Raw genomic sequence first — 14,850 nt, forward strand, 5'->3', positions numbered from 1 at the left:
AACATTCTCAAGTAAAAATGACATTTTGAAGGATTGAAAGGAAGTCATGGGGATGGTCTCCAGAGGACACCTATTCCTGTAGTTGCAAGAGAAATCTGCAGTTTTCCCTCCCAGGTGTAACAAAATTTGTAAGTAAGATTCATATGCCTGATATCCATCAAATACTCGTCAGGAATTCCTGGACCTACAAAATACATCAAAAACAGTTCCATCCTAGAGCAGATGTTCCAAAAGAAATGCTACCAGGATTATTGTTAAAAAAAAAAAAAACTACATGTAAGGGATTGCAAAGGAACAGTTTTTGTTCAAAGATTTACACAAGCTCTTCCTCACCTCTTCCAAAAACATCCTACAGTATGTGCTAAGAGAGCATTACAAATAGTATTAGTTCAGTCCCCTCTGAAATAATACTGTTAGCTTCCACTTCTGATTTAAGATTTCACCTGTAGGTTCCTAAAATCTTCTGTTTAGCTTGTCATCTTAAAACAAAACTTAGCTAAGTGGGGGATATTTTTCAGATAGAAAGTTATACTTTCTATCCAAGCGGTTTCTTTAACATTCTCTCATTTCACCTATCCCAATAGTTTCTGGATTGAGGGCAACTGTTCATACATTGGACTGGCTCCAAACCAATAATTTGCATCCCAAATAGGACTTCAAAATCTAGGACTAAGATCATTGAGGATCTTCCAAACAATATACTCCACTATACAAACATTTTTAAACAGCATTATACCTTCAAAATGTAAAATCCAACAATACACTTGGGTTTGATCAACACCTGATGTATCATGGAATATCCATTACAGTTTTCCATCTCTTGTATTCTCTGTTGATTGTATTTTGTTAGTGAGAGTATAAGTTGTAGTGCTAATGCTTGAGTCTCTTCACAGTCGCTGATATCTACAACCTAGAAATAAGCCATTTTTAATTATTGAAGTGGTAACATTTTTGTTAGAGCTAGTGTAAAGAACAGATTTGCAGATATTCTGTAGAAAGTATTCATCACATAGCCAGACTACGTGAGCCTACAAATAGTCTCTTATACCCATACAAAAACACTACTCCAATAAATACACAGAATTCCCAATGGAGTTAATGAAGACCTTCCAATAAATTGGAAACTGATGAGAAAGATCCTTTCCACTGGAGTGAAAAACAGACACTCCTAAAAAACAACCACCACCCACACGCACATGAGCAAAAAGGAGTAAATAGCTCCCCATCATTTTGGGAAATCACATGGGAATGAAATATATGCAGCATCTGCTCAGTATTGTTTCAGGGAAATTGAGTAATTTATATGAGGAGGAGACACTTCCTAAATGCTACAAAAGCACCTTCACATCTGGCTTCTGGAGATCTAGGCTTCTGGAGATCTAGGACAGACTGGCTGTAACTATAGCAGTCTGCTCCAATGTTAAAACTCTACTGCACATAGCACAGAGATTGTGTCAACTGTGTTACTGAATAAAACTGGTAAACAGACTGTAAATATATAGACAAGTAGTAAACAATATGAATGCAGTCCTGAACCCTATGAGAGACAACCCATACCACTCGAGTTCAGTCAGAGACGTTCAAGTAGGAAAGCTCAACTGATTTTGTACACATTCATATCCTACTCTCCTGTCACGTATGTATAACAATGCTGTATTTACACCAGCTGTGCTGCCTGACAGCTCTGAAATCATGTTTCATTGACATGAATGCTATGTATAGCAGAATCTGGAATTATACAGTTAGCAAAATTTAAGAAACACAGTAACAATGAATAGGAATAATTTCCACTGAGGATTTTGCAGTTAGAGCAGATAGCCTCATTCCCATACAAATAGGTCCCCCTATAGTAATGTGATAATTTGATCGAGTGTGCAAATGAGTCTTGGAATCACGTCAATCAATGTCAGGAAACCAGACATTCCAAGCGCAAGGATTCTACTTTGGCACCAGTAGTGGCTATAATCCAATATGTGGAGACACACAAAAGATGCAAAAATCAATCTAACTTGATTTATTTCATTTAATTTTTTTAAATGATCCTTCTGAATAAGTGACTTAGTTTTGACCAGACCTTTATACTAAGCCATGTTTAATTCTTCAGAGTTTACCCTAAAAGCAAGCAATACCTATGAACAGTCTATGCTTCTACCCCACCCCAAACTGCACTCTTTCAGGTTTAAACATGTTCAGAGATGATTAGATTTAATTTGCATTTTGTCAGATGTGTATAGTGCATCAAGTATGGTCTCATACTTCTATGCATGCACTATATAAAAAAAGGCTGTGTGGAAAAAATATCCTATGAGGTCCAATGTATTTCAAAACAATTAACAGTTTGTCACCAACACATGAATTCAAATATTTATAAATGAATAAGGGTGGGCTTTTGAAGAAATACAATGGCACCAATTACTTTATATAATAAAAACCTAATTTTTTTTTAAACTCCATGATATTTTAAATGCAAGCCCTCTCTTGCTATTTAAGAGGCTAATACTTCCATAGAGTCAGATGCAATGTACAACACCACACATCATACTTACTATATTTTTTAGTTTAATTTTCACATCAACTTGCATGATATAACCATGGGCTGTTATAATAGCTTTCCGTTTCCTTTAAAATGCACAATAACCACATTGCTTATGATTGGTTATGTTCAAGCTACATTTTTCCATAATGTCAAAAGTGTACTTTTAAAAAAAGTGAGAATTTTGAAACGTAATATTCTAAGAGAGCCACTTGGGTCTTAAACCAATAGGTGTGCTACCAAAGACTGAAGAAAAAAATGTCACAATATTTTGAACTCTTACCCTAGCAAAGAGAAAGATAAATGCACCAGTTCCTCCAATTTCATGAAGTATGCCCTGAAGAGTTTTATATTCAACAGGCTGAAGCGTTTTCAGGTGATGAGCATCCAATAAATTGTTCTGAACTTCTTTTGAGCTGAAAGGTCTCTGAGAAGGCACAGTTTTCACTTGACCTTTCATTCTAATAACAGGTTCATAGATGGTGTAAAAAGCAGGGCAGCAAGTAGTATAGACAACAGCGAGACTTTCCTGAAACACAAGTTTTAGAAACTGTAATTTTTAGAAACTGGAATTTTCTTATTTGTTTTTACTTTGCCATAAACCACACAGAATAAGCTTTTGGCTTAGGAAATATAAAGCAGTAGCATCCAGAAACTTGTTTCTACTTCTCTCAAAACACTCTTCTAAATATATAGTAAAACCTGCACTATCCGGCACTTAACTATCTGGAAAACTTTAGAAAAATAAGCAAATTTCCTAGAGCAAATGGTGCTCCATTCTGCAAAGTGGAACTAAGCGTTTCGCAAAAAAATTCTACTCGTCCACCCCCTGTAGAGCTTATAGGCAGCTCCCATTGGAGCTTTGCCAGTGAGGGCGGGCTTCTGGTGGCACGCGGCCCTGGCTGCTCCACCACCCACTGCAGCTGCCCCACCACCGTGCACCCCCAGCTTACAGGATTGTCCCTGTCCCACAGGGCCTCCAGTGCCATGCAACCACCTCCTCCTCCTCCACCTCCACACGTGCAGGCGGCAGCTTTTACAGTGGCCACTGCTGCTGGGAGGGGGACGGGTGGCTGGGTCCGAGGCACTGAGTAGCTGCTCTTGGACCTCAGTGTTTTTAAACTGCTGCCTGCATGGAACTCGGCTTAGTCTTTGCTGCGCGCCCCCCCACCCCCACAGGGCGCACTCAGGCTCTGCTGCCCCCCTGTGCACTGCCACTCTCCCCCCCCCCCATGTCCCTCCCCAGCTTGCTGGGGAAGCGGCAGAGTTTGGTCTGGCGGGAAAGGTCGGGGTTTCTATACCCTACAATCCCCACACCCTGCCAGCGGGTAGCCTGACCTGGTGCTGCAGCTATGCTGAGTTCCCCACTACATTGGGGGAGGGGGGCGCGCAAGGACTGAGTTCCCTCTCCCCTCCCCAGCCAAGGGGGGTGGGGGGAAAGAGCGGGCTGCCTGGAAGCTTTCCCTGCTGCAGCCGGGTGCCAAGCCAGGTAAGCATCTCCCTTCACCCACATCCCTCACTCATTCCTCTCCCCCCGCCAAGACCCTTTATTCCCAGCGTGCTCTGACACCCTGCCCCCAGACCCCTCCTGTACCCTCCCTCCTGGCCTGACACCCTGTCCCAAGCTGGACCAGGCAGCTGGGATCCTCAGAACCAGAATTTTTAGATAACTGGAACGCCCTAATCCCCACGTGTGCTGGATAACACAGGTTTTACTGTATATTTGAGTGCCTGAGACACAATGCCATTCTCAGGCTTTAGTCAGGTTAGCTGAAATAAGTCTCTATTTATAATTCCCCACCACCTTCCCCTTAACATTTTTTGAAGTATTTATACAAAAAGGTTATTTATGTGTGGCAAAAAACTTACATATCATAAACAGTAAGAAGAGACAGATAAGCTTCACTTCCATTCAAAAATATGAAAATTTTAACAATGCCTCATAGTAAATTATACAGCTGCTCATTTCAAGTTAAAGGATTGTTAACAAAATTTTAGTTTCAACTTTTTGTTCTCTGGTCGTCTAAACTGCTCACATATCACCACTCAAAGATGATGGCTAACACAGAGAAGACAATTTCAGAAGACTCATTAGAGGAGGTAATGAGATTGGAGCAAAATTCACCTTTCATCATGAGAGATATTTCACACCTAGGGCTAAATAGCACAGAAGAGACTTGCAAGGGGTTAATATCCTGGTTTTAGAAAAAACAGGCTATGCTTTTATTTTAAAAATTACTCTTTTATAGTGCAAGTCTTAAATACTAACTCACTCATGAGCAGACTACTACATTTCTCTGAACATTTTACTATTTATAATTGTTAGGTCTGACTTTACTGTGAAACAAAATGTGATAAGTTATGGCACTCTGGTTCATTAGGCATTCCACCTACACCACTCTTCCATCTTCTCTCCCCTTCAGCCCATTAATAAGTCTCTAAAAACCTGTAAGTAGGGGCATGTGTAGGAATTTAAATGTGATGACTTTGGAGGGGCACACAAACACAAATGAAAGGTTCACATGACACCTCCAAGCCCAGAAAATTTCTCAGGATGTCTCTAGAAAGGACACCCAGCAGTGAAGAGACAGCAACACTGTCCCTGTAGCCCAGGGAAGGAGAAAGAAGTAGGGCTGGTGGGTACCAGCTGCACAGTGCTCTCCTCTTCTCCCACACAGCTCCTGATTCTCTTTCCCTGATTTCTGCTTTGCAGATTTCCCAATGAGATGAGACGGAGGTGGAGGCAGACACAACAAATGGGACTACAGCAGCAGGGAAGGAGAAGCAGCTGTAGGGTGGTGAGAGGAGGAGCTCAGACTGCTATTAGCAGCCCCGCTACTTCCTCCCTCTCTCCCCAAGACTCAGGGACAGATTTTTGGAGAGGCCCATGCTCTGCTTGTCCTCTCCCTGTGCAGGTCTCTAGCTGCAAGCTTCACATTCAGCCCGACAGAAGCAGAACAGCAAATAAAAACAAAAGAATCTTGATGAATGAGGGAGGGGGCAAAAGTCATCTGCTACTTGCTAACAAGGTGCTCAATTCAACTTCCATTGAAATCAATGGCTGTTCTTTCCACTGAGTTCTCACTGAGGCCAACCAAGACCCAAGAAAATTCCCATTCTTGGAGAGCAGGGCCTCAAATGAAAGAAAGCAAAAACTGTTACAGATAAAATCTCCTACACTGCCCAGGATTTTTTTTTGCCCAATGTAACATAAGGTACAAGTTTGTTAATGCACTGCTAAGAGTTTAAGTTTCAGCATGGCTCAGACTAGAAACTTACAATTAGAGGTCCGATATCCACCTCCTTGTTTGTCATGAAGAGTTCCTTGATTTTTTCACACTGCAGAATGTCTTTACTTATGTATTTGGAATAGCTGGTCTTTGTTTTGCCATATTTACAAGGCATTAAAGAGCTAAAGTCTGGTCCACAGGCATATAGATAGAATGCTTCCTCTGGACCAATCTTTGCACCTAAACAGAAAAATAAAAATCTAATCATCTCCATATTGTTTACAATAATTCATATGCAAGTAACACTGAATTCAAGGATCTCTTTAGTATTTAATAGACCTGAGTTTTTTCTATTAAGTATGCTTGTTAAAACTTTCAATTTAATTAATATTCATACTATATATTCAAAATATTAAAGTTAAACGGAAAAAAGGTTTGAGGTGTTTTTGCTTTCAAATATATAAGTACCATTAAAGAGAAGCAGGTTTCCCAGATCCCATTTCCCAGCCAAATGTAGTAGTTCTTCTTGGGACGATGTGCAATGACCAACCATACAAAATGTTTTACTGCTGTCAGATAAACTTGTTTTTCTTGGTAGAGTGTAATCTAAACTAATCTCATGTTTCCTAAAATATAAATAAAAAAAAGCAAACATTTAAATATTACAACATTCTTAAACTTGTCACACTTTCATTTCTGAAATATTTCAAGTGCAGTAAATTTGATTAACTTTCTAGGACCATGGTCATTTTTAATATTAAAGATACACTGTCAAGATATAAAATTATATATTCACCTAATTCTTAAAGCTTTTGTACAAATATATTAAAAGCAATTTTTCAGTATTTATACTACTGACTGTTTGCATTTCACTCAGTTTAGATAGAGACTAGAGACCGTTAGTTTCACTTCCTTGCTAATAATTGACAAGGTACTGTTGTAGCTTCAGAGACACAACAGAACGATGAGGTCTATAAAATTATTTCCACAGCCCTGTAAAAAACCTCTCTAACAAAAGCAAACAGGAGCGATACACTGACAACTAGTTAATCTGAAATTGGATTTGGAATTTTAAACAATGCCATGCCAGCTGGAGCAATTTTGATATGGTTACACCAAAGTCACTTGCCTTTTGAACAGATTCTAAAAGATTTTTTTTCCTTAAAGAAGGAATTCACAATTCATTTTAGTATAGTCATCTATTTTAGAAAGCAGCATACCAGCCAACTGGCTTAATACATCTAAGACAGAATCTATACATCTTCCATGATTTACACTTTAAGAACAGAAGAAAATATTGATATTCGTTTTCCTTCTCCTCCCTCTCTCTCATTCTCTAAAAAGCATGTCCCTTTCCCCACCCTCCCATAATGTGCCTTCTTTCTAAGTGAAGCACCAAAACCACAAACAATTCCTCTTTCCCTTCTGCAGATCAACAGCCTTCTTTACATTAGTTACCAGCTTGCACTTTAGAAATGATGCCAGCTCATAGTTCCATGCACAGACCCTTTCTGACCACTCTCTGAATTCCTATGGTGTCCCGTGTACTCTGCTGGTTGCTAACTGGGGGGAGAAGGAGAAGGACACAAGTATACAACGCAGTGAGGATAATTGGTCATATATGGGACATGTGCCTGAGACTGAAGATGGATTCTGAAAGCAGATGGAGAATTCACTATGTAAAATGTCCCCTTTTCCCCCTCCAAGAATATAGTCTCGCTCTCTTCTCTGTGAATCCTGGCAATATGTCCTCTCTTTTTTCACCAGGAAAACCTTAAGTAATTAGCTTGTTTCCACTTTCTGGTTTCTTAAAGATTCCATTACAGCTTGAATTTCCTCAAAGGTATTTTACCTCTGACCAGAGACCCATAACGATAGTTCTCCATGGATATTTTTCTTGCCTTCTGGCTGTTGCAAATATGTTACTGCCAAATGCTGCCACCTTCCTATAAGGAAAATGTTCTCTGGTGATTCAGCCTGTGCTAGCAGGCCAGCTTTCATTTCATCATTTGGATCCATACACATACTATGAACACAACAAAGGAAGAAACAGGTAAAGAGTTATGGATATCTTCTTTTATTTATATTTCACAAGTTTTATTCTAAAAACTACTTTTTAACTTCACTTATAGGCATTGTAAGTTTAGAAAGCTGTCATCTTGTGGGCTGAGTATTTAAGTATGAATCAGGAACTCTTGACATTGACTATGTAGCTTGGGGAAAGTCTCGTAATTCCTTTCTACCTGAAATTCCCTAGATATAAATTAAGCATAATACTCCCTTATTTCACTGGAGTGTTTTGAAGTTAATGAAGCTCTTGGGATAATTCCACGGACTTTTGGAACAGATTGTATCAATTACTCAAGTGAAAAAAAATGTAAACAGCTTAGATTAAAAGCACAATACAAATGCTAAATATTAAAGCAGATCATGAGTTTTGTCCCCCTGGATTATACGCATATGGAAAAAACAGCAGATATGATTGTTATAAATGAACGATACTGACCCAATGAACTGTTTCAATTGTTCGAGTGTTGTCCCCTGGCAAAAGTTAGAAGTAGGGGACAGCCAACAATCAATTAAAATCTCTGCAAACATTGTTTTACATACAACTGACTGAATGCTGAAATCTTCAGTAAATTCATTCCAAGAGATGCAATGCATACAGAATTAGTTTCTATGTTTTTGCAGCAGAAAAGAAAGGTCATACAAAAGAAAAAACCCTGATGAAATATTCATCACCAAGGCAGCTTAAATGAAGTTGCATTTTGCTACAGTACCAGCAACAGAGCCAACACCACAGATGTAGTATAAACAGAGAGGCTAACTGCAGCATATCAATTCTTAAATGTTAGTGATAGCCTATAAAATTAGGTGGCACTGACATAGCACTTATGCAAATACCCTTGTAGCAAATAGCTTTTAAAAGGGGCCTTGAGATAGAAGTTATTTCATTCTTTAGAAAGTTACAGGGTAACCCTACGAACATCCCCTGCTTCTGCTACCGATCTTAGAAGGCTGTGTGAAATTTCCATAATAAAAAAAAGCATTTACATTTATACAAAGCCAAATGCATTAAAAAATGTCATCTGAAGCAAACGCATTTGTTTCCCCGTGAACAACAAAGACGCCAGAAACAGTGTCAGCTCCAGGAACCAGCCCTGCATTAGCAGGTAACCCAATCATTAAGAGTTCAATTTGCAAGTTTAGATGAAAGATTCAACATTTCAGTGATCAAATCAGTATATATTTTTTTAATTTATGTAGCTTTTTAATTTGCTTTGACACTTACTCAAAGAGCCCAAGAATCTCAGAAATTAGCCAGTTTAGCCCCACAATCTCTCTGAAGTGACATAGCACCTTTTTTCAAAAGAGCACTTTCGAAAAAATGCGTTCTTCCTCGTAAAACGAGGATTTCCGCAGTCGAAAAAACTTTTGAAAGAGCGCAGCAGAAGTCTAGACACAGGGGAAGTTTTTTCGAAAAAAGGCCACTTTAGACTAAAACAAACAAACAAACAAAAAAACAACCCTGTAGACACACCCTAGGATAGATACCAACCAGTGGACCAGGAAAGATACCAACCAGCAGATTAGATTTGTAAGCTAGACCGAATCTGCTGGTTGGTATCTTTCCTGGTCCGCTGGTTGGTATCTATCCTAGGGTGTAAGCTAGACCGAAAGTTGGCCTGACCAGGAGCACTATAACAGCATATCCTAGAGTTGTTTGGATCCAAAGTAAGAGCAATTCAGACATGACCATCATTTCCACCTCCACGGAAAGACAGAATTCTTCCTCTCTCATCTTACTTCCTCTCTCACGCGGTCACCTACACCTGGAATAGTCTCCCTATTTTTATGTACCAACTGAATTCTTTTCCTCCATCTGTTTAGCCAAGCAACTTCCCACCTTCCTTCTTAATTCTTTAATCCCTCCACTGCTGTCCTTTATTAGCTCTTATTTGTCTTACAACTTGCTCCACACAGGCATAGGATGTAGCCTGTTAGGAAAAAGACAAAAGGCTGGAGCCAAAGCCTGTACATAAGAAATATTTCTTTAGGCTTGTAAAGCATCATACCGTATGTCAATGATCCTTTTGTTATAAGCAGGCAGTAATCTACAGGCCCTACATTTATGTAGCTTTGTCTTCTACCCTGGGAATGACTCCATGCTACTATTCCAGGTCAGCTGGCATAAAACATCAGACATTATGGAATTTACAATTCCTTCTATTTTTGGGCTTAGGGAAATATACAGTACCGAAATATGAAAGCTCCAGTATTCACATCAGCCCAGACTTGTATCATCAGTGCTTTGGAACCCAATGAAATTATATGGACGCAGCCATCTTCAATAAGTTTGTCCCCAGAGTTAAGGTACTCCATTTGTCCCAGTTTACTTTCTTCTAGAAAAATACATAGATATTAAAATAACATATATATTTAATCATGCCATGACTATAGCATCTGTTTAGAGTCAAGAAATGCAAAAAAGTGGCTTTATTTACCATAAAAAGCTTCTTAAAGGTGACTTGACTAGTGTAAGCACTTGGGGAACTACATCTCTACTCTGCATTCATTAGGCCTCAGTTGGAGTATCGTGTCCAGTTCTGGGTACCACATTTCAAGGAAGATGTGGAGAAATTGGAGAAGGTCCAGAGAAGAGCAACAAGAATGATTAAAAGTCTAGAGAACATGAGCTATGAGGGAAGACTGAAAGAATCGGGCTGGTTTGGTTTAGAAAAGAGAAGACTGAGAGGGGACATGATAGCAGTTTTCAAGTACCTAAAAGAGTGTTCAAGGAGGAGGGAAAAAAACTGTTTTCTTTGGCCTCTGAGGATAGGACAAGAAACAATGAGCTTAAACTGCAGCAAGGGAAGTTTAGGATTGGACATTAGGAAAAAACTTCCTAACTGTCAGGGTGATTAAACACAGGAATAAATTGCCTAGGGAGGTTGTGGAATCTCCATCTCTGGAGATACTGTATGTAAGAGCAGGTTAGATATGCATCTATCAGGGATGGTCACTCTAGACAGTGCTTGGTTCTTCTGGGAGGGCAGGGACTCGACTCGATGACCTCTCGAGATCCCTTCCAGTTCTAGTGTTCTTTGATTCTATGATCTTCCTTGTTTAGGTGTAGCTTACATTAATATTGATTATGTAAAGCATGCTCTACTACAGGGATGGACAATTTTTGATGGGGGGGGGGCACTCCAAAAATTTGAAAACTGGTCAAGGGCTACACTCTTCCATTATATTAACTGGAAGAGGTATAGGGTCTGGGATGGAGGTCAGATGCAGAAGGGAGTTTGGGATAAGGGACTGGGGTGCAGGAGGTGCTGCACATCTGGGAGAGAGTCTGGGTGAAGAAGGAGGTTATGACCTGGGGCAGGAGACTGGGATTTTGGATGGAGTGCAAGGGTTTAGGTTGTGACGTTGGGCAGGAGACAGCTGTGACCTGGGGCAATGGATTAGAATGCCAGGTCTGGGAGGGGGTATGGGTGCAGTAGGGAAGGCAGGGGGGTTCGGTTATGTGGGGTAAGTGGGGAGAGAGGCTGGGGTGCCAGAGGCAGGCTCTGACTGGGAAATGCTTACCTGGGAGACTCCCGGCCAGCAGCCCAGAAGGATCCCTGCCTTCCATGCCTCAGCAGGCCCTGTCAGAGCAGTTGGCTACAGGGCCATGTGCATCTGTGAACAGCTGCAAGCCTGAGGGGGATGGGCACTTCACACACTGCCTGTTCTTCAAACAAGCAGCTTACGTTGGCTGGAAAATAGTGCTGTGAGTGGGGAGCAATGTGCAAAGCCTCTTCTCCCCACTTCTTCCCTCTGGATTCACAGCTGTTCACAAACGGTCCCGTAACCAGCTTTTCTGAGCAGTGTGCAGGGCAGATAGGAAGCCTGACTGAGGCTCCCACTGCACTCATGGGCCAGATCCAGCAGCTTGGCAGGCTGCATCCAGCTTTTGGATCGTATTTTGCCGAGCCCTGCTTTAAAAGCTGTCTCCACAGGCATTTTCACTTTAGTTTAAAGAGGAAAAGAAAGTCAATAAACCTGCCTGTCCTTTGAATCAGCATCTCTACACACAGCCTGCTGCTCACAATTATAGTAGCTGCACTGATACAATTTGCTTCATTTATGCCCTGATCCAGCAAAGCACTTAACAATATGAGGTAGTCCATTGAAGTCAACAGAGCTGCTTGCATGCTTACAGATGATCAGTTTAAGGGCTTTACTGGACAGGAGCCTTAGCACGCATCAATAAATATTTAGAAGGTACTATGGATGGAATTTGATCAATATTTTCCCTTTGCCACGAAGCAAAGGCACAAGTCCTCAATTGAGAGCAGGCACGCTAAGTTTTGGATTTTAGACTTTTTACTGTAACCTTAGGTAAAACAGGGGTTGTGGTTAGAAGTTTAAAACAGGGACAGTATTTTTTCCCTTGCTGATTACAGTCTAACGAATTCTGCTAAAAGCTAATAGAATAAAAAATAAAATAATTTTTAGGCACAGAACTATGTCCAGAGGGTGACATTTTTGAAAAGCCATGGAAGCATGTGAAAGCAAAAGGTTTTAATCTTTATCCTTGCCTGCAGCAGCAGTCCTTTCCTTAAAAATACCGTCAAATTTATTTCAAAGAAATTACTTGCTTGAATGAGAGTCTGAAACTACTTTGTAACCCAAATTATAGTCAATATTACCAGCTCCCACTCGAAAATAATGTTTTACAACTTCATTAATTTCTCAAATAAAGCAACGAAATGAACTTAGGAGACAGAAGCAAAGTTCTCTAAAGAACCTCCAACTGAAAGTTACAATACTTCAATTTCCTTAGTATAGGCTATCACAACACAATAGGCATATCATCATTTCAGGCTCCTAATTCAGTGTGTGAAAGTAGAAAGAATTATACTGTAAGAAAGATGAACTATGCTGTAATAACTGAATAAGTTGAAGGAATACTGTTTGTTTCTGAACAGGAAGAAGAAAAGTATGTTAATGTTGTTTGTAGGTATGCAGATCAGAGTGCTAGCCAGGTGGGCCTGAGTTAATAGGAAAAGGAACATTAGATGTTAGGGAGAAAGCAAGTGAAATAACCAAGGAGATATGGACAGGAGATTGCTGTGTGCTTGATGTGGAAATGAAGATACTTTACTACCCTCACACTAATCATGTGAAGTTTTGCCTCTCTTTTAATCCTGTTAATTTTGGCTTTCTTTTGACTGTATAAATCAAGGGGTTTGAACCTTGTATGGCACTCACATTTTCTGGGTGTATTTAGCATAGCGGCTTTGCTAATAAACAGAGCGGTCTGACAAATCTGAGTCCTGTCTGACTTTGACAAGTGAGAACAATAGTAAGTGGTGCTAAGGGAACAAGTGAATCTAAGTGGAAGCAAGCTCACTATGGATACTTCTGAAATCAGTAATACCTTCCTTTATGGACACTTAAATGTAATTTGAAAGTTCAATTGCTTTAAATATACTCACTGTTTTCAAGTTAATGATCTCCTGCTTCCAGCTTTTTGCCGCATCATACAGGTCCCCCCCAAAAAGGCCAAGTTTATACTTGAGTGCAATACATTAACTGGATCTGTACTGAGCTGCTAATATTGAGTTACAGCTTTCTGTTTCAGTCCAGAGCTGTTATTGTGTATGTTTACTAGAAACACCTGAAATCTCTGGGAAAGCTTTACAAGTTCAGTAAACTAAGTATTTACAAAAAAGTTATAACTTACCTGTGGCATCAAAACTGCTCTCTCGCACAATAAGTGGTTTGTTTCTTTTCTTCTTCATCTTCCCTTTCTCTGCAGGACTTTCTGTTTCTTGAACACGTTCCATGTGAAACCACAATGAAACACTGAAGCCCTCAGACATGTGTGGCCAACAGTTTTGTCCCACCAAAGGCAAATGGATTGGGGCTACATGCCAAGAAGAAAGAAGCTGGTGAGTCAAATTCTCTCCATCTGCTTCTTTCTTATTTTGTGATACCTTTGCTCTTTTTACCCCCGTGGTCTTGCTGTTAAACGCACTAGTCGATTTTTGTGAAGAACTGCTATTTAAATTTGAGCTCTGTAGCATGGGGAAAGAGAGATATTGTAACGGGCACATATACATATTTGTCTCCACAGTCTTCAAGATACCTTTAAGCAGTATCTCCTAAGAGAAATAAACAAGAAAAATAATCAGAATCAAATTATCTCAACGCTCTATAGCCAACACAACTATATAGTTCACAGCTAACAAAAAGGAACATCTTCATTTAAACTCAGCTTCACATTTTCAGAAACAGCCTCTGATTTTGCATACCCAACTTAAGATGATAGCACTTCTAAATTAGGCTGAGTACTAATTTCAAATAGAGTTGTAGGCTCCCAGCATTTCTGCAGACTACGGCTAAAGTTTCTCAAGTTAGACACCCCAAAAAAATCTCACTACTTTTGAAACATTTTGGCCTCCGTTTTGTATCATTTTAATAAAATGCCTATACCATGAAGTTATTCTTTCAACATGGCACAGAATGAATGGTAGAATATTCAAAGTCTTCTGTACAAAAATGAAAGTTACTCACCTTATGCAATAACTGGAGTTCATGGTAGTATCCCTGTGGATGCACCACGGCTGATCTTGGTGCCATACCAGTGCCTGAACCAGAGATTTTGAAGCAATCCCTGAGTGGCACGTAACATACCAATATGCACTGTGCACGCATGGCCTGAGCCCTCCAGTTCCTTCTCTACTCCAGAGGCTCTTCAGGTCCAAAGCAGAGGGAAAGAGAGTGGGTCGCGGAGCATCCACGGGGGACACCACCACAAAGAACTCCAGTTACTGCACAAGGTGAGTGACTTTCTTCTTCAAGAGGTCCCTGTGAATACTCCACGCTCGGTGACTAGCAAGCAATTTCGTCCTCTGGTGGCTGGGGCTTTGGAATATTGCGGAAAGCCAATAATAGTACTGTGGAGCCCACTCATGTGTCAACCCCATAAGAAAGTGCATAGTATTTAGCAAAGGTAAGTTGTGATGCCCAAGTGGCTGCCTTGCAAATGTCCATCAGTAGTAGCATGTTGTGTTGATATGTAGTCAAAGAGGA

General features: G+C 40.2%; 1 protein-coding gene across 5 annotated transcripts in view; it reads right to left on the reverse strand.

The window, feature by feature from the left end:
• Positions 1-14,850, reverse strand: part of LYST (lysosomal trafficking regulator) — a 153,916-nt gene that overhangs the window by 76,326 nt on the left and 62,740 nt on the right. For 4 of the 5 annotated variants that reach the window (XM_006122067.5, XM_075924801.2, XM_075924797.2 and 1 more), the window contains 7 exons: positions 13,499-13,919; positions 10,022-10,166; positions 7,616-7,789; positions 6,232-6,389; positions 5,813-6,003; positions 2,817-3,062; positions 737-910 (listed from right to left, as the gene is read on the reverse strand). In XM_006122067.5, the coding sequence (XP_006122129.3) occupies positions 737-910; positions 2,817-3,062; positions 5,813-6,003; positions 6,232-6,389; positions 7,616-7,789; positions 10,022-10,166; positions 13,499-13,919 (1,509 nt within the window). The remainder of the gene's footprint in view (positions 1-736; positions 911-2,816; positions 3,063-5,812; positions 6,004-6,231; positions 6,390-7,615; positions 7,790-10,021; positions 10,167-13,498; positions 13,920-14,850) is intronic. The other variant, XM_075924800.2, reaches the window with a different exon arrangement.

The sequence above is a fragment of the Pelodiscus sinensis genome, chromosome 3 (assembly GCF_052426305.1).
Source record: "Pelodiscus sinensis isolate ZL-2025 chromosome 3, ASM5242630v1, whole genome shotgun sequence".
NCBI classification, from domain to species: domain Eukaryota; kingdom Metazoa; phylum Chordata; order Testudines; family Trionychidae; genus Pelodiscus; species Pelodiscus sinensis.